The sequence below is a fragment of the Drosophila miranda genome, assembly GCF_003369915.1.
Source record: "Drosophila miranda strain MSH22 chromosome Y unlocalized genomic scaffold, D.miranda_PacBio2.1 Contig_Y2_pilon, whole genome shotgun sequence".
NCBI classification, from domain to species: Eukaryota; Metazoa; Arthropoda; class Insecta; order Diptera; family Drosophilidae; genus Drosophila; species Drosophila miranda.
The window spans coordinates 28,176,397-28,195,585 of NW_022881614.1; the positions used below are offsets into that span (position 1 = coordinate 28,176,397).

General features: G+C 44.9%; 3 protein-coding genes across 3 annotated transcripts; 1 reads left to right on the forward strand and 2 right to left on the reverse strand.

The window, feature by feature from the left end:
* Positions 1 to 10,386: 10,386 nt before the first annotated feature.
* Positions 10,387 to 11,973, forward strand: LOC117193039 (ATPase ASNA1 homolog). Its single transcript, XM_033397775.1, has 4 exons — positions 10,387 to 10,751; positions 10,845 to 10,962; positions 11,030 to 11,470; positions 11,528 to 11,973. Exons 1-4 carry the CDS (start codon positions 10,639 to 10,641, stop codon positions 11,864 to 11,866), a joined length of 1,011 nt encoding a protein of 336 aa, XP_033253666.1. The 5' UTR covers positions 10,387 to 10,638; the 3' UTR covers positions 11,867 to 11,973.
* Positions 11,974 to 12,023: 50 nt separating this feature from the next.
* Positions 12,024 to 14,394, reverse strand: LOC108158100 (glycerol-3-phosphate dehydrogenase, mitochondrial). The gene is given in 1 exon segment (XM_017290267.2): positions 12,024 to 14,394. A coding segment is annotated over 1 exon segment (2,190 nt). The 5' UTR covers positions 14,238 to 14,394; the 3' UTR covers positions 12,024 to 12,047.
* Positions 14,395 to 14,435: 41 nt separating this feature from the next.
* On the reverse strand, positions 14,436 to 16,093 carry LOC117193040 (cytochrome b5-like). The gene is made up of 2 exons (XM_033397776.1): positions 15,905 to 16,093; positions 14,436 to 15,106 (listed from the first exon to the last, which is right to left on the reverse strand). The coding sequence occupies exons 1-2, from the start codon at positions 16,022 to 16,024 to the stop codon at positions 14,819 to 14,821; spliced, it is 408 nt and encodes a 135-aa protein (XP_033253667.1). The 5' UTR covers positions 16,025 to 16,093; the 3' UTR covers positions 14,436 to 14,818.
* Positions 16,094 to 19,189: the final 3,096 nt, after the last annotated feature.

The window sequence follows — 19,189 nt, forward strand, 5'->3', positions numbered from 1 at the left end:
TCTTGCCAGCAGATGGATGGGAATCATTCCTGCTACCACAAGTGCGGCGTCTTGGGATACCTTTCTGAATGCGCAACACAACCTCAGGGCACACAGCCTCTGGACTGCGTTGCATTCTCGGGCATATGTTTTATGCTTCATTGCATCAACCCATATTGGTGCAGCGTACATTAGCGTTGAGCCAACTACGCTCGCTAGTAGCTTTCGCCTTGGCTGTTTCGGGCCTCCGGTGTTGGCCATGATGCGGGATAGGGCCACTGCCGTCTTTCCTGCTTTGCTGCTTGCATACGCCATGTGATGCTTGAAGCTGAGTCTGTGGTCAATCATGACCCCAGGCTTGGACTGGAGCTAATAGTGCAGTCTCCTACTCGGATCGTGGCCGTCTCCACTACTTTCCTGCTGCTTATGAGCACCGCCTCCGTTTTGTGGGTGGCTAATGAGAGATCCCTCCCTGATAGCCATGTTCTGGCTCTCTCTACCGCGTCGTTGCAGATTTCTTCCGCCGCTTCTTTCTGTTTTGCCACTACGACTATTGCTATGTCGTCGGCAAAGCCTATCACCGTGGCGCCCATTGGCATATCTATCTTGAGGATTCCATCATACATGATGTTCCACAGCAGCGGGCCGAGGACCGATCCTTGGGGAACTCCTTTCTCAATTCTTCTAGTATGTGATCCCAATTGGCAGAGTTGAATGCATTTTGGACATCGAGTGTTGCCACTATGCAATACTCTTTCGTCCCGTACATCCATCGGGTGCCATCGATAGCTTGTGTGTGCGTGTGTGTGTGCGTGTGTGTGTGTGTATCTGCCATGTTGCCCCGTTTGTTTTCCACTTCAACTCCGCCTGATCCTGGGACCAGTACTGGGCATTGGACTGGGTTCAACAAATTCATTCTATCTCATTCTGCCCCACACCTTTTTGTCTCTCCTTCCTTCCGCTCTCTCTCTTTCACTTCCTCTCCCTGTCTCTCTATTATTCTGTCCTTTTTCTGTTTCTGTGTGGCTTAGCATTTTCGGAGCCCAAGTCAAATAATGCGCTAACACATCATTTCAAACTTAAATGCTGTAAAAATATGCATAACGATTTTTTCCCCATACATATCTACATTCATATATATGTATATATAGCTCATTCGTATGTATATATGTATGCATGTAAATATGTGTGTGTGTGCCTTACTTACATTTCTCAATTGCTGTCGGTAGTCTCTCTCTCTCTATCGTTGGTATTGTTGTTGTTGTTGTCGTTGTTGCTGTACGTCGGCGGCAGCCAGCATCAATCTCTGTCCAGCATTCGGTCATCTTTCTTCTGTATCTTTTTTCTGGTGTTTGCTTTGCGCCCGTCGCCTCGCCTCGGGCCAAAACACCTCAGCGGCAGCGCGCAGCAGTGACTGTTGTTGTTTCGGGTCTATTTTATATTTATTTCGTGCTTTGCTCACAAGTTGTTTCGGTTGGCTGGGTGACTGTGTGGCTGGGTGGCGGGGGGTGAGGAGCAAGGGGTAGGGCAAGGGCATGTGCGAGAGGCAGTCCAAAAATATGAACTCACACAGACAGAGACAATACAATTTTAGTTGACGTTGAGCAGGCACCAGGACGACAGTATATGTATGTGGGTGTATGAGTTTTTTGTGTGGGTGAAAGTGCGTGTGTATATTTTAAGTATCCTGTTTGCGCTGCTCCGCTGCTGCTGCTCTGCTGTGGCTTCTATTGCCTACTTTCTGGCGCTCGCAGCCTCTTATTCTTTTTATTCGTCTCTTCTTTTCTCGTTTTGTTGCTTTCTTTAGTATTATTTCCGTAAATAGAATTTACGTGTTCTCGACACGTTGTGCCCGTTGATACTTGTGTATGGTGGGTTCAGGCATGCAGCATCCAATGCCTTTGTATTGGTAAATTAACTTTGATTACTAGCTGTTTGGCTTTTAACGGTTTTTTTTTTATCTGGGCTTCCAAGCCAGCGCCAGTACAATCCACAAAATAACGGTTTCGAGCAGCAAATACGAGTATGTGTGTATGTATAATCCACTAGGATCCAGGTGCTAATAACAAGGTGCAGGTTACGGCTAATTTATTGTCACATTCAAGGGGAAAACACTCTTCAATGAAATTCAATTCAATTCAATTCAATCGTTCGTTCATTTGCTGCTCTTTAATCTATTGTATTTTTGATAAACTCTTCCTCTTATGTGGCTCAAATTTCTTGTTCTTCTCCTTCCCTTAAAAAAACGCGCCGTTTCAGCAGTTCCTCTTAAGCCCGCTCCTCCTCCTTTCCTTTACTTTCCTTTCCGTTCACTGCTGCTGCTGCTGCTTCCAGTGCTCCTACTTCGAGGATGGTGATGCCGATGTGGTCCTTGTTGTTGTTGCTGGCCACATCAGCTGCTGCTGCACGCGCCGCACTCGGATAGACGTGTCGTTGCCCACGACATAGAGGTATCGAAAGAGGCCCAAAGCCCACGACTATACCGCTATAACCATTTTAACATACCATCCACCATGAGTGGAAAAGTTGGATTCTAGTTGCGTTGGGTTTGAGCGCAATCGCCATCAAATCACCAACGCCACAACAACAAAGAGAGAGAGAGAGACAGAGAGAGAACGACGCTCGAACCTAAGGCTCATACTTGGAACGCAAAAATAGGTAAAATAGCTATTTAGCCAAATGCTTGATAAATGAATAAATTAGATATAGTTTTGATACCTATACTATATATTTGATATATATTTCATATTAAATATATACCCATACAGTTATATACTCGTACAGAATCTCTTGGTGATTAAACCAACTTATGAAATCATAGTGCGGAATCAAACAACGCATTAAATTCAACAAAACCAAACCTCTCTAATAATAATTCTCTCTTTTAAATAATCTCTATCTTAATTTTTCAAGGTGCTTAGAAACATTTAAAATTTCCAACATTGTTTCTACAATTTTGGTTGGTTGAAAAGTTTAAACAATTTAGAAAGAATTATAAAGTAAGGCAACAGAACAAACGAGGCGGAACGTTGTGAGTTGCTGCGGACACCGCAACTCTACAGTTATACCCGATACTAAGTCAGTATGGCTCTCCTCCGGCAGACGCTGCTAATATTAAACGACACGACAAAGGGTGCGTGCGAGAGAGACAGAAAATCAGTCTGAGCGTGACGTCGGGCGCTGCGTAGCCACTGCAAATTGATTTGTTCCTTTTGGCTATACAAATTATCTGATCTGGTCCAGATTCCGCAATCTGATAGATATGGTCGTTATCTATGATTCTGCGTTTTTAGTTTTCTCGAATGTGCAATATTGTGGATGCAACAGATTTTCGTCCTTTGTGGGGCGGAAGGGGGTGGGGCGAAATTCTGAGATATACGTTTTATAGTGAGATCTAACAGAAGTGCGGATACCAAATTTGGTTACTCTAGCCTTAATAGTCTCTGAGATTTGTGGATGCCCCAGATTTTCGTCCTTTGCGGGGGCGGAAGGGGGTGTGGCGAAATTTGGACACGAAACGGTCAAGGTCCGATATCACAGGAGTGTGGATACCAAATTTGGTTGCTCTGGCTATTATAGGTTCTGAGATCCTTGAACTCATATTTTGCAATTGGCAAAACCGACCATGAAACCTGTGTGTTAGAGAGAGACAGAGCGAGAAAGAATGAAATTGTTTTCTTGATTCTGGCTATAATAATTATACGATCTGGTTGAGATCTTACATTCTAAAACATATAGTCATCCTCTACGATTCTGCGTTTTTGGTTTTATCGTATCTTTAAAAATGTGGATGCCACAGATTTTCGTCCTTTGTGGGGGCGGAAGTGGGCGGGGCGAAGTTTTGAAATATTTTTGTAGCAGTGACATATCACAGAAGTCTGGATCCAAAACAACGTTGCTCTAGCTCTTATAGTCTTTGAGCACTAGGCGCTGAAGGGGACGGACAGACGGACAGACGGACAGACGGACAGACGGACGGACGGACAGACGGACAGACAGACATGGCTCAATCGACTCGGCTATTGATGCTGATCAAGAATATATATACTTTATGGGGTCGGAAACGATTCCTTCTGGACGTTACACACATCCACTTTTACCACAAATCTAATATACCCCAATACTCATTTTGAGTATCGGGTATAACGAGGGGGAACGTTGTGAGTTGCTGCGGAGACCGCAACTCTACAGTTATACCCGATACTAAGTCAGTATGGCTCTCCTCCGGCAGACGCCGCTAATATTAAACGACACGACAAAGAGTGCGTGCGAGAGAGACAGAAAATCAGTCTGAGCGTGACGTCGGGCGCTGCGTAGCCACTGAAAATTGATTTCTTGCTTTTGGCTACAAAAATAATCTGATCTGATCCAGATTCAGCAATCTGATAGATATGGTCATTATCTATGATTCTGCGTTTTTACTTTTCTCGAATGTGCAATATTGTGGATGCAACAGATTTTCGTCCTTTGTGTGGGCGGAAGGGGGTGGGGCGAAATTTTGAGATACACGTTTTATAGTGAGATCTAACAGGAGTGCGGATACTAAATTTGGTTACTCTAGCCTTAATAGTCTCTGAGATTTTTGAATATCCCCAGATTTTCGTCCTTTGCGGGGGCGGAAGGGGGTGTGGCGAAATTTTGAAACAAACTCGTCTCGGTCCGATATATTAGGAGTGTGGATACCAAATTTGGTTGCTCTAGCTTTTGTAGTCTCTGAGATCTAGGCGCTAATGTTTTACTCTAAGCAAAGCCGCCTATGCTACGTGGGTGTTAGAGAGAGACAGGGCGAGAAAAAATGAAATTGTTTTCTTGATGCTGGCTATAATAATGATACGATCCAATTCAGATTCCGCAGTCTTAAAGATATGGTCATTCTACGTTTATGGTTTTCTCATATCTTTAAAATTGTGGATGCCACAGATTTTCGTCCTTTGTGGGGGCGGAAGTGGGCGGGGCGAAGTTTTGAAATATTTTTGTAGCAGTGACATATCACAGAAGTCTGGATCCAAAACATCGTTGCTCTCGCACTTATAGTCTTTGAGCACTAGGCGCTGAAGGGGACGGACAGACGGACAGACGGACGGACGGACAGACGGACAGACAGACATGGCTCAATCGACTCGGCTATTGATGCTGATCAAGAATATATATACTTTATGGGGTCGGAAACGATTCCTTCTGGACGTTACACACATCCACTTTTACCACAAATCTAATATACCCCAATACTCATTTTAGTATCGGGTATAAAAAATTTGTTCCACGATATCTTTCACCTGAACTGCGCTAAAATTGTTCAGTTTCGTTTTTTTTGTGGGGATATTACTGGGTTAAGCGTTCTGTGAAATTATATTCCTTGATTTTGATATTCGCTTTAATATTAATTACTAGCTGGCGAGAACCCTGCAACCATATCTATAGTTATAGACTCGCTCAACAGCATGACACGTGCCGCACAATCTAGGAAGAGAAAGCAGGATGGTGGTCTACTTATGCACACTAAGCTTTTGTGTGACTGTAGTCAGTAGTTGTTGTCGACTTGCATTGTTGATTTGATTTATGACATCCTTACAAACACATCACCCTTTCACAGATGAACATACCCGCCCCTTATCACAATCACAGTTCCTGGCGAACCTGAAACTACAAGCAAACATTAGGGGAAGGACAGCCTCTGGGGCCGAAGGTAAAGATACCCTAGTCGATACCCGTTACTGTCCAAGTATTGGTCATAATCCAATTTAACAAAACGTCAACAGGTGTATTTGAAATGTTCGCCTTTCGAGGGGATATAGCACAGCCGTGTTTACATATGTGCAAAACGAACTATCATTAAATTAATCTCAAGGCGCACTTTATTCGCGGAAGATGCAACTATTCAGTCGGCAATCGTTGGAGTTAAGCTTTCACAGTTACTTACCGACTTCCGTCGAATCCTTTGACTTGTGGAATCTAATCCGCTGTCGCTGGAGTGCCGCCGGCGGAAATGTGCTTGGGAATGTCGAACAGAGGCATAGCACAGCAAAGGAAAGGTCGTTCTTTGCGATGGAAATTCCGGCCCTCTTGTTATACCCGATACTCAAAATGAGTATTGGGGTATATTAGATTTGTGGTAAAAGTGGATGTGTGTAACGTCCAGAAGGAATCGTTTCCGACCCCATAAAGTATATATATTCTTGATCAGCATCAATAGCCGAGTCGATTGAGCCCTGTCTGTCCGTCCGTCTGTCCGTCCGTCCGTCCGTCCGTCCGTCCGTCCGTCCGTCCGTCCGTCCGTCTGTCCGTCCGTCCGTCCGTCCCTCCCCTTCAGCGCCTAGTGCTCAAAGACTATAAGAGCTAGAGCAACGATGTTTTGGATCCAGACATCTGTGAAATGTCACTGCTACAAAAATATTTCAAAACTTTGCCCCGCCCACTTACGCCCCCACAAAGGACGAAAATCTGTGGCATCCACATTTTTAAAGATACGATAAAACCAAAAATGCAGAATCGTAGAGGATGACTATATGTTCTAGAGTGTAAAATCTCAACCAGATCGTATAATTATTATAGCCAGAATCAAGAAAACAATTTCATTCTTTCTCGCTCTGTCTCTCTCTAACACACAGGTTTCATGGTCGGCTTTGCCAATTGCAAAATATGAGTTCAAGGATCTCAGAACCTATAAGAGCCAGAGCAACCAAATTTGGTATCCACACTCCTGTGATATCTGACCTTGACCGTTTCGTGTCCAAATTTCGCCACACCCCCTTCCGCCCCCGCAAAGGACGAAAATCTGGGGCATCCACAAATCTCAGAGACTATTAAGGCTAGAGTAACCAAATTTGGTATCCGCACTTCTGTTAGATCTCACTATAAAACGTATATCTCAGAATTTCGCCCCACCCCCTTCCGCCCCCACAAAGAACGAAAATCTGTTGCATCCACAATATTGCACATTCGAGAAAACTAAAAACGCAGAATCATAGATAATGACTATATCTATCAGATTGCTGAATCTGGATCAGATCGGATCAATTTTTGTAGCGAAAAGCAAGAAATCAATTTGCAGTGGCCACGCAGCGCCCGACGTCACGCTCAGACTGATTTTCTGTCTCTCTCGCACGCACTCTTTGTCGTGTGGTTCAATATTAGCGGCTTCTGCCGCAGGAGAGCCATACTGACTTAGTATCCGGGATAACTGTAGAGTTGCGGTGTACGCAGCAACTCACAACGTTCCCCCTCGTTTTTTTATGCAGAGCTGCGGCCCGTGATTCAACGGGATTTCTGCGAGTGACTGATGGGGCTGTCAACTCAATAGACCTGCGCTGTGTGGGCGGGGGCGGAAGGTGCCTGTTGCATGCACGTGGCGCGCCACGACCTCTTCGTTTTTTTCTTAACCAAACGGATTGAATGCATTTTCTTTACCAAACAACATAATTCAGTTTGAAGAGTGGCAGAGCATTAAGCTAAAAATGGAACGAGGATAGTATGATAAATATGATAAGGGCGGGAGAGGAGCCGTTTCCAGCGGCAACAAGAAGCCAAGCGATAAGGACTCTAAAAGCTTCCACTGCTCGGCTCACTAATCTGATTTAATTTAATTAGTTGCCGCTGCGCTTCGTGTCTCAAAAGCGTTGCCTGGCAGGCGAGAAGAGACAGGCGGCAACGGCAGCCATCATGCTGCAGGAGCAGCAACTGGGGAGGGACCCGTTTCAGACGATACGCAGCTAACGGCAACAACAGCAGAGCATCCACCACATTGCAAAAGACAAGGCGAAGGCTAAGGGGAGAAGGGGAAAATCCCACGATGAAGAAAGAGAGAAAGAAAGAGAAATGGCCGCATACCTCATAGCAAATTGTCAGGTGCTAAGCTATGATAAAGTACACTCAACAAAATATGTTGATCCCAAACATGCCCTGGAGCTGGGGGTGAGGTGAGGAAATTTCCCTATCAAAACGCGCCTGATAAGAACCTTTATTACATACAAACACACAAGATGTATTTATACGAGGTGAGCCTTGCCGAGAGGGCCCTTTTCACGATAGCCTCTATTTGGCAGATCTGATGAAGGCAGGGTGCTTGGCGTAGGTGCTGGCTTACCTTTAGCTTAATATACCTTGTGCTAACCGCAGGACAGGTCAGAGTTGGTTTTGAAAGTTGTATATATACGTACATATGTACATACATATATACATGAGTGGTATGGGTAAAGGGAGGTTCAGGTAATTGAAACGCTTATTTCAACAAAATTGGCATTCCCTGTAATACGTCTGAAGTTGTTGGTGTGCTTGTGTGTGTGTGTGGGGTGGGGTTGTGCGATTGGGTTTTTTGTTTATGGAAGTGTTATTGTTTAACTTTCCACTTTTCGTCCACGCGAGCCCCCGTACAAAAGGGGGAAAGGGCGCGTATGTTGGTATATACAAACATTCATACATGTATATGTTTGCATGTGTATTGTGTGTGCTTTGGACCAAAGCTTAAATGGTCATAAAATTTAAAGCGCTCATATTTAATGAAACAGGGGTGGGAAATAAATAGATAGATCATTTTACCCTCACTTTGAAACTGATTGAAATTGAACTGTTTCGGCCTAAATGGGATGTCAACTAATACCGCGGTACAAAATGTATTTTTAGCCCTGCAAATAACAGGGAGCCAATACCTAAAAATCGAATTGTCAATAGATGATCGGTATGGGAATCAAATATTTTGGGCCTTCCTTTCTCTTTATCGTTCATAAAATTCACTTATAGCCAATATCTACTGTACTATTTGCATTCGTTATTTACGTGAGCTCTCTCAACATTTTTTTAGATGAGCTGTCGGATTGTGTGTATAAAGATATCCATATCACTTACCCCTGCTGATGTTGGGTGGACGGTGGGGCACAGCTTCCGTATGACGCGATACGCGATAAAGAACTTTGTTTTACTAATGAGTGAGTACGTCTGCACTAGGCGAGACAAATAGTCTAGGCGGGCCGGGCTTTTGCCCGCTACTGCGATCACTGCGAACTGGAAAGGAACTCGGCGAGGTGCGACAATGGAATTCGCAGCCTAAGAGATTTGCGATTCACGATAAAGAAAAACCAACGTCCGAATTTTAAAGGTATTTTCGCCACTATTTATAGCTACTGGAGCCAGCTTTTGTGAAGCTTGTGGTTAATAATTATACATATGTATGTATATGTATTCTTTTTTGTATTTTCCAATTTTCGCTTTCTAGGGCTTGTTTGTGATAAGCTCGAGATTTGCTCAATAAACAGTCCCGGCCGTAGTGAGCGCGGGAGCGTAGACAGAGACACCAAGCATCCGCGACACTTTATTGTGATTTTCTTGCGTTCCGCTCCCGCTTTTGAGCATTTAATAGGCACGAAAGAAAGAAGCAGAGCCCTGAGAAATTGGTCGCAATAACATACACAGTGGCGCGATACTTGACTATGACCTTTATTCGAGTACTAGAGCCACCACGGCAATGTTTTTTAGGCAATTCTTGATTGATTTCGACTCTATGGTGATCTGATTATTCAAATTTTGGCTGTTGCGCCAGTTGAACTAAATCTAATTTATGAGTTCGATTGGCTCGCAGCTGTTTCGAGTCTGATCTAGTTCACAGCGATAGCATGGCAGCCCTGCAAATACCAGCAACATTGACGTCACAACATGGCGACTGTTTTTTTTGTTGAACATTTTTGTTAAAACCGTGTTTTTGTCAAAATAAAATACATGCGAGTACTAAAAAGTAGTTAATCCTGATCAAAATTAATTCAGAAATCATATAAAATTATCTCGGCAAAGCTGAGAGATCTATATAGCTGGGAATATTCGACGGAAGATCAAAAACGAGCATTTATTGGTGAATAACTGTTGACAACAATAATTCTCATACCCTAGAGAAAAGGATATTATAGAATTGAGAAAATGTTTGTCATCCCAGGCTCCGTAGGTATCAGGATCGAGATAAATATATACAAGATACTAAGAATATACATGAATATGTCTAAAACATATCAATTTGAAAAAAAGGAGTTTATAAATTACGTTTCATCTTCATATGAAATTAGCGAAATAGGTTATACAAAAGTATATGCGCGCATCATGTCTTAAAATACCAGAAACATTACGACTGTTTTTTTTTGTTGAACTACTTTGTTATTGCCTTGTTTTAGCCAAAATACAATAAAAGCAAGGACTAAAAACTAGCCAATCTTGAAGAAACTTTAATCATCAATAGGATAAAATTATGTGGGCATGGCTAAATGTTCTATATAGCTAAGAATATTCCACGGAAGATCAAAAACGAGGATTATGTAAAATAGAACTTGAATTTGTCAGTATATTTACGGAATATTTTTAAAATGACAGAGTATATTTTGGTATGTTTTACGATACATCTTGTCGATTAGGTGTCAAAATTTTATTATTATTTCCGACTCACCGTCGCGTCGCGCCACCCGCTCTCCGCCCACAACATTAGCGCGTTTCATTGATGTTCAATTGATGTAAAAACAACAAGTACTCCAACATCTATTCCTTGACTCGGCAATCTCCACCTTCACATAGGCGGGCGGCCAAATAATCCTACGCTACTCAAAGGTAGCATGGTAACTTAAAACCTAAAAAAAATTCCTAATTTTACTTAATTTTCTTTCGCGTTGTCTTGATTGGTTTGGCAATATGGTCGACAACCTGGAGCCGCTACCCGCAAGCCTGCAAAATCTCGTGGAGCAAGATTCCTTGAAGTGGATTTTTGTTGGCGGTAAAGGTGGCGTGGGCAAGACAACTTGCAGGTGAGAGTGAGACGATACGAGCACCTACAAACAGGTGCACACATGAGAACGTCTGGCTAATTCCATTTATGTTTGCGTTCGTGTATTTCTCAGCTCGAGCTTGGCCGTGCAATTGGCAAAGGTGCGCGAGTCGGTGCTCATTATTTCAACAGACCCAGCACATAATATATCAGATGCCTTCGACCAGAAGTTCACCAAGGTGCCCACAAAGGTAATTCGGAGACCGTTGCCAACTTTCGCAGAGTGAGCTAATTCGATTTGATGCTGCTATCCACCAGGTGAATGGCTTCGACAACTTGTTTGCTATGGAAATAGACCCAAACGCGGGCCTCAACGAGTTGCCCGAGGAGTATTTTGAGGATGAAAACGAGGCTCTACGCGTTAGCAAGGGCGTCATGCAGGAGATGATCAATGCTTTGCCCGGCATCGATGAGGCCATGAGTTACGCCGAGGTGATGAAGCTGGTGAAGGGCATGAACTTCTCCGTAGTCGTGTTTGACACAGCACCCACCGGACATACGCTTCGCCTTATTGCATTCCCGCAGGTGGTGGAGAAAGGCCTGGGCAAGCTGCTGCGTCTAAAGATGAAGGTGGCACCTCTTCTAACGCAATTCGTCTCCATGCTGGGCATGGCCGATGTGAATGTGGACACTCTGTCGCAGAAGCTGGACGACATGCTGCGAGTGATCACCCAGGTTAACGAACAGTTTAAAAATCCAGTAAGTAGCCAAAACAGACCATTGCATTGGACAGGACTGCATTGCTTCTGTTGACAGGATCAAACCACATTCGTTTGCGTGTGCATTGCCGAGTTCTTCTCCCTATATGAGACGGAACGACTAATCCAAGAGCTGACCAAGTGCGGCATCGATGTACACAACATAATCGTCAATCAGCTGCTGTTCCTGAACAATTCACATAGCTCTTGCAAAATGTGCGCCTCTCGCTATAAGATACAAGAGAAATACTTGGACCAGATTGCCGATTTGTACGAGGACTTCCATGTTACCAAGCTGCCGTTGCTCGAGAAGGAAGTACGTGGTCCGGACAGCATCAAGGCCTTCTCTGAGAACCTAATGACGCCCTACGATCCCAAAGCGAAGCCAAAGGAGTAAGAAAAAATCCACAAAGTGTATGCATTACCACAAATACTTGTGACTAATCGAATTATGTGTGAATTGGAATGCTTCAAATAAATTATATTTATGGTCTCGGTCCCAAAGGATCCGTTCCTACGTGAAATACTCTACAAGGATTGATACCACAAGCATTAACAACATGCTAGCCTACAGAGTGTTAAAGTCCACCGCATGCCCGCTCCACTGGTACTGTATGGGGATGGTGGTTGCTTACAGACATAAGCTTTTGATCTACACAAATCTTAGCGTAGCGCAGGTATTCGGTATCCCCTTGAACTACGGCCGACATGAGCAGCAGGAACTCGTACAGATTGACCTTTCCCTGTGCGTGGCAGTCGATGTCGCGAAGGACGTAGTGCATCAGATCGACGGGCACTTCCTTGACACCCATCGCCTTCATCGCCTTGCAGCAGTTGTTGATTGTCACGTAGCCGGTGTTGTTCTCCTCTAGGCTCCTGAAGTGCGTCACATATTTCTGTACCTGCCGCACTGACATCTTAATGGGGACGCTGAGATGGATGGGATCCTCGCTCAGCTGGCCCATTTGGGTATTGAGAAATCTGCGCGCATCGTCAATCTCCTTGGCCTTGCGATCGTTGGACCACTTCAGCTCGCGGCCCATAACGTTCGCCACCTGTGGCAGGATTTCGTCCGCCACCTGCACATTGAGGAATGCCACGCGCAGCCGGCGAGCCACCATGTCGACCAATGTGCAGGCATAGTCTCTCACGCCCTACTTTACATCGGCCTCTATGTAGGGAAACTCCGAGTGTAACCTCTTTCCGACTATGGGCCAACCTTTGCCGCTCCTGGTGGCGTTGACGGCCACCTTGAAGGCATTGGAACCGTACGTGTTCGAGAGATGCTCGGCGACATCACGCTCCATACCGAAGTCCCGCACCAACCGTATGAACATCCTTGGTGAACAACCATTGGCACCATCCAGCTTGCAAGCGTCCGCCGTTACCGAATGTGGCCGGAGAACGTCTATATTGCCGTATTTAATGGCAGCGTTGACGGCCTTTTCGGCCAGCATGCGGAACGAAGACCAGGTGCCACCCACAATGGAGACCATGTTCCTGGGACCCAGGTTGACGACGTGATTCTTCAGTAGGGTGTTATTCAGTGATGGCGATTCGACCGGAATTGCCTTGAAGGCGCCCCAAACAGCAAGAACGTCGCACCGGCGCACATCGAAGTGGGGGCTGACAAAATGCTTGATTCCGTCCAGCAGGCACTGCACTTCTCGCTCTCGCTGCGGCTGTACAGACGTATTTCCAGGCTCATCGAAGACGTCGTTGCTGGTTCCCACGAGAGTGTGTCCCTGCCAGGGAAGAAAGAATATCGAACCACCATCCTTCGTGTGGGGATCGAACACGCCGACATTCTCGGGACAGTAGAAACGCGGAAAGACAGCAATAGAACCCCAGCTGCTAGTGCAAAGCTGCTCTGCCAAGGGATCCTCCATCATGCGCACGCTGTCGCTCAGATTCCCAGCCCCCACTTCGATGTGCGCCGGTGCGACGTTCTTGCTGTTTGGGGTGGCATTTATGACAATCTTCGCCCTTATCTTGTAGAACTTGCCCGTCAGCTGGTCAACGGCCTTGGCGCCGCCAGTATATCCATCCTTGTTCTTGATCAGATTTTCGACTTTCATGTGGTTGCAGATGTCTGCTCCGTAGCGGGCCGACGTCAATGCCACTGAGAGGCACATGCGGGCATCGTCATACTGCTTCTCGTAGAAGATAAAGGCTCCAAAGAGATCCCCTCTTCGCATTATTGGAAATATATCCACAGCCTCCTCGGCGCTGACATACTGGAAGCTCTTTGTTCCCTTAGGAGCCAGCATGTGGTACAAGCTTAGCTCCAGGTAGTAGAGGGGGGCCTGCCACCAGTGATGTATTGGAAGCATGATTGGCACTGGCTGGGTGAGATGCGGCGCCAGATTCCCAATGCTGCTTCGGTCCATCAGAGAGCTCTGCACGCGCCGAAAGGCGGCACGATCGAAACGCCTTATCGCCTGTTCCAAGTCCCTGAAGGCGCCGTGCAACAGCTTGCTGGACTTGGAAGAAGTGCCGCTGCCAAAGTCGTCGGCCTCGACTAGGGCCGTTTTAAGGCCCCGCGTGGCCGCATCCAGGGCGCAACCGGCTCCTACTGCGCCGCCGCCAATGATGAGGACATCGTACATGTTCGATTTGAAGGCGTCCAGGCAAAACTTGCGCGTGGGCAGTTCCCGCTTCATCTGTGGAATCTGCTCCACTCCGTTGGACATATCATCATATGAAAAATTGCTGTTGACCAGCTTGGAGCTGCCAAACATCACTGCCATCTGCAGGATCTTGGCCATTGTGGGGAATGTTCTAGATCTGTCTGGGTTGGCGCCGGTCTACTTCCCTTCGGTTGAGAATATCCACTTGCAGCAGCTGAAATTTAGATATTTAAAATATTGAATTTTTAAATGGTTTCTCCCAGATGAACTAACAAATAAAACTAAATAAGTTTTTCATTTCTTTTTTTCAAAATCTGTTCAACGTACACACACATATTAGATGTTTTATTTTTTTATTTGGTTTTCGTTTTGTGTCGCAAAGTTAGAATATCATTAATAACAGAGCTCAAGCCAAGCCCACCGCCTGAAGGAATTACAAAGAGTAAGAGTACAAAAGAAGGTCAAATGCTAAAAAAACATCCAGCAGAATTATCTTTAAAACTTAGGAGAAATGTACTATAAAAAATCACTACGCCCTGCTTTTGCTCCTGTCCATGCAATCATCGGATCCCATTCCATTAACTAATCCTCTACAAGCGTCCGGGTCCAGACCGAGTGTGATTTGTAGATTGCGTGTATACCTAACTAAGTGGTAAGTGGGAGGAACGCGCGGCCGTTCCACTGAAGCAGGCGTAGTCTCTTCTGGCTCCTAATGTCTTCTACTGCTGCTTGGCACTGCCGAAGAAGTACTTGTAGAAGAGGGTGGCCACCAGGCACAGGACCAGGGGCAGCAGCCACGTCTTCATCGAGCTCTCCTCGTTCTGCGTGTCCGTGCTCCAGGTGGGCTCAGACTTCTGCGCTACGCTGGTGCGTTCGCACTCCACCAGCTCTCCGATTTTGTACTTTGTCATCATTTCACGGGCATCGTTGCTGTGTCCCACATCCTCAAAATTCTCTGTGGCATCTTTGCCGGCTTGCTCGATTAGCACTTCCTCGCCGCCGGGATGCTGCAAAAGGAACGGAAAAGAAAGGAAAATAAATATTCGCATACATCATCGTTGCTGGTATTGATATGCTGGCCAAATATGCTAATGAATGACCCTGAAAGAATACACCCACAAGTAACGAAAAAAGGGAACACAAACAGCGAAGATCACGGTGATCGGGCGAATGTTTAAAACATGACCGACTAGTGGTTGTTTCGTTTCCTGGGAGCGGCTGCGGCAGACATTGGAATTAGAAATTAAACTGAAGTGCGAAGCATTGTCATCCACACTATTACTATTTTCAAGCCACAAAATGCAGCGTCATCGTTAGTTTGAGGTTCTAGCCAGCTTATCAAGAGTGCACGAAGCAATCTCAATGATATCAGTGGGGGCGAGGCGGTTTCTTAGACCTGCTTCATCGGGGTGATGGAGTAAAGCAAATGATATGATATTACACCCAATAACAATGGTATTGCGTAGGAATTGTCTACCCACCCAAATGAGATGCAAATGCGGACCCAGGTTTTGCTTAACATTTGGCTACATATACCCATGTGCGCGTACAATACATATGTATGTACATATGTATCCACGTACATAGTTATGAATATTGTGAGCGGATAGTTTCTCAACTCGAAGCGTTGAGCGACTTAAACAGACAAAGCGGAAGGCAACAGCAGTTTCGACAGCTAAAAGGGGGCTCGGATAGATGTGGTGGAGCAGAGAAAAAGCAACGTGCCGATGTCTACTAGAAATTTCTAGTATTATAATCGTCGACGTGTACCAATCTTGTTGTTGTGACCCCAGTCGATTTCTCACCTCGTTCAAAAACGCCGTGACATCGTACACACTGTTGTGGATGAGCAGCCAGGTATCCTTGTTGGTGTTGTGCTTTGCAACATCGGCCCGCGTAAAACTTTTCTTACCATCGCCAGACATGTTGAATGTTGATCACTTGTTGATTTGATTGTTACTACGCGTTGCGTTGCGTTTAATTGTTAATCATTCGAGCTAGTGATGTAAAAAAACATCGATTTTTTTCTGCCGATGTTTACTGATGTTATCCGATGTTTTTGCTGCTAACGATGTTGAGTGATGCATTGATGTTTTGCAAAACATCGGTAGTTTAATTTCATATCATTGCGTATTTGTCGTCTGTAAGCAGCAACACAGCAATGACGTAAACATATTTGACTTAAAATGTGTTAAAGTTATTTTATTTGTAAGACAGCAGAAGATCAGTATACAGAATTATATGTGCTTCCGAGTAACATACGCAAGAGACAGACGCCAAAAGAAGAATATCGATATGAGAATGAGAATGAGATATGAGCATGATATGCTATCATCTCATCGGTTGGCAGATACGCAATGTTGACTTCACCTCTCTTGAGAACCTCTCGAATATGATGTATCTTGACGTCGATGTGCTTTGTACGTGCATGAAACATGGGGTTTCTAGCAAGCTGCTGTGCTCCAATGTTGTCGCCGTACATCTGAATAGCTGACTCCTTGGACATCAGCTTCAAGTCAATCAGTAGGCTGCGAAAGTATATCGCCTCTTTTGCTGCAGATGATAAGGCTATGTACTCTGCCTCCGTGGAACTGAGGGCAACCGTCGATTGCTTTCTTGACTCCCAAGAAACCGCTCCTCCTGCCAACATGCATACATAGCCAGTGAATGACTTTCGGTTCGTCATATCACTTGCCCAATCTGCATCAACAAAACACTCAATTGCCTTTCCTTGCTTTGTGTAGCATATCTCCCAGTCGATAGTTTTTGCCAAATATCGAAGGATGTGCTTGGCTGCCGCTTCATGCTCGGAATGGGGATCCTTGTTACGTTGTGCTAATTTGTTCACCGAATGCGCAATGTCCGGACGAGTCATAACAGCAAGATAAGATAACTCTCCAATTAGCTTTTGGAACGATGTGATGTCGACCCTGCGGCAGTCCTCTTTGTTGCATGCCACCTGGTAACCAGCTTAAAGAGGCGTGGACGTCTGTCGACAATCTTTCAAATTGTACTGTTCGAGCAACGGAAGTTGCTGATTGAAATCGCACCCGTACTGCCTTCACGTTTCACCTCAATACCTAAAAAGTATTGCATAGGCCCGATGTCAACCACATCAAATTCTGCTGCGATCTTTATCTTGATATCAGATATATCATCTAGTTCCTTGCACGCCAAAATAATGTCATCTACGTAGACAGCTATTAGACACATATTTTTACCTGGCTTACAATACAGACATGGTTCGTTGACAGTCGGTATAAAACCAATGCGTCTCAGCGTTGCATCCAACGTAGAGTTCCACACTCTTCCTGATTGTTTTAGGCCATATATACTTTTGTGAAGCCTCAAAACGTGATTTGGGTGAACTTCGCTGATGAAGCCCTCAGGTTGTCTCATAAAAACCTCATCTTCCAATTCGCCGTTGAGATACGCCGTGACAACATCCATTTGATGTAGGTGGAGACCATGTTCGACTGCAAGTGCAATTATCAACCTGATAGTTGCGTGGCGTACAACTGGTGCAAATGTTTCCTTGTAGTCGATCCCGTAGCGTTGGCTACAACCTTTCGCCACCAGACGTGATTTGAGCCTGTTCACGCTTCCATCCGGATTGGACTTAACTGCGTAAGCCCATCTGCATCCAATGGACTTTTTCCCACTAGGCAATTTAGTAAGCGACCACGTGCCGTTCTTCACGAGAGATTCGTACTCGTCCTTCATTGATGCTTTCCATATCTCGCCTCCAGTAGACCGTTCAGCTTGTGCGTAGTTTTGTGGAACTTGTACGTCTGCTGCCAGTATCGCATTGAGCATATGATACTGCTTCCTTGGTCGTCCTGGTTTGCCCGTCCGTACTACGGTTGGGCGTCCTGGTCCTCTTATTGGTTCTGGAATTACAAGAATGTCATTACTAGACCTAATCTCCTCCTGATTTTCTGGCTCATTTTCTGGATCTTTAAATTGCTCGCTATCCATTTCGGGTTCAGAGTCCTGGTTTTGTTGAACCTCAATTGATGCCATGTCATTGGAACATGATGCATCTAGTTTGCCCCCTTCAGGTTCTACAAAAATGACATCCCTACTCTCTACGAGTTTCCTGGTTTCTTTACTGACCAAACGGTATGCTTTGGCTGTATCCGAGTAGCCCACCATTATATTCTCTAAGCCTTTCTGTGCGAACTTTGATTTCTTTGTTTTATCTAGAGCTATCGCTACTGAGCCAAAAACTCTTAAATGCGATACCACTGGCTTTCTACCTGTCCATGTTTCAAAAGGTGTCACCCCACTCAAGCAGCTGCTTGCCACTCTATTTCGCAAATACGTGGCAGTTCGAATCGCTTTTGCCCAATAGCATTCACTTAACCCAGCATGCAGCAGCATACTTCTTGCCATTTCTACCAATGTTCTGTTGGCCCTTTCTGCAACTCCGTTTTGTTGAGGTGTATATGGCACTGTTAAGTTTCGCTTTATTCCATTTTGGTTTAGGTAATTATCAAAAACGTTTGATATGTATTCTCGGCCATTGTCGCTTCGTAAAACCTTGACTTTTCTCCCAGCCTCGAAAACCTGATCTTTGGTTTTTAGGAAACTTACTGATACATATCTTGAACAATCATCAATAAATGTGGCGAAATATCGATTGCCTCCCATTGACTGCTTTTGCATTGGACCGCATACATCAGTATATATTAAGTCTAGAACGCCCTTTGACCTGTTTGTGCTCGATTGAAATGGTTGCACGCAAATTTTACTTTTTGCGCATGTTGCACACACTTGTTTTGGCTTGTATATGCCCTTGAGACCTATTACCATCTCCTTGTTAACCATTTCCTTTAATGCGTCAAAATGTACGTGGCCGAACCTATTGTGCCATTTGAATGCATATGCCTCAACATTTACAATGTTCATACACTTTTCCTGATTGTCCTGAAACATAAACAATCCATTTTCCAGATGTGCCTTTATACCTATTTTTCCGTTTTCAAAAATCATCGCTTGATTTTTCTCAAACACAACTTTTTTTCCATGTTTTAATAGTTTTGTAACCGATATAAAATTGTACTGCAAATCTGGTACCAAGATAACCT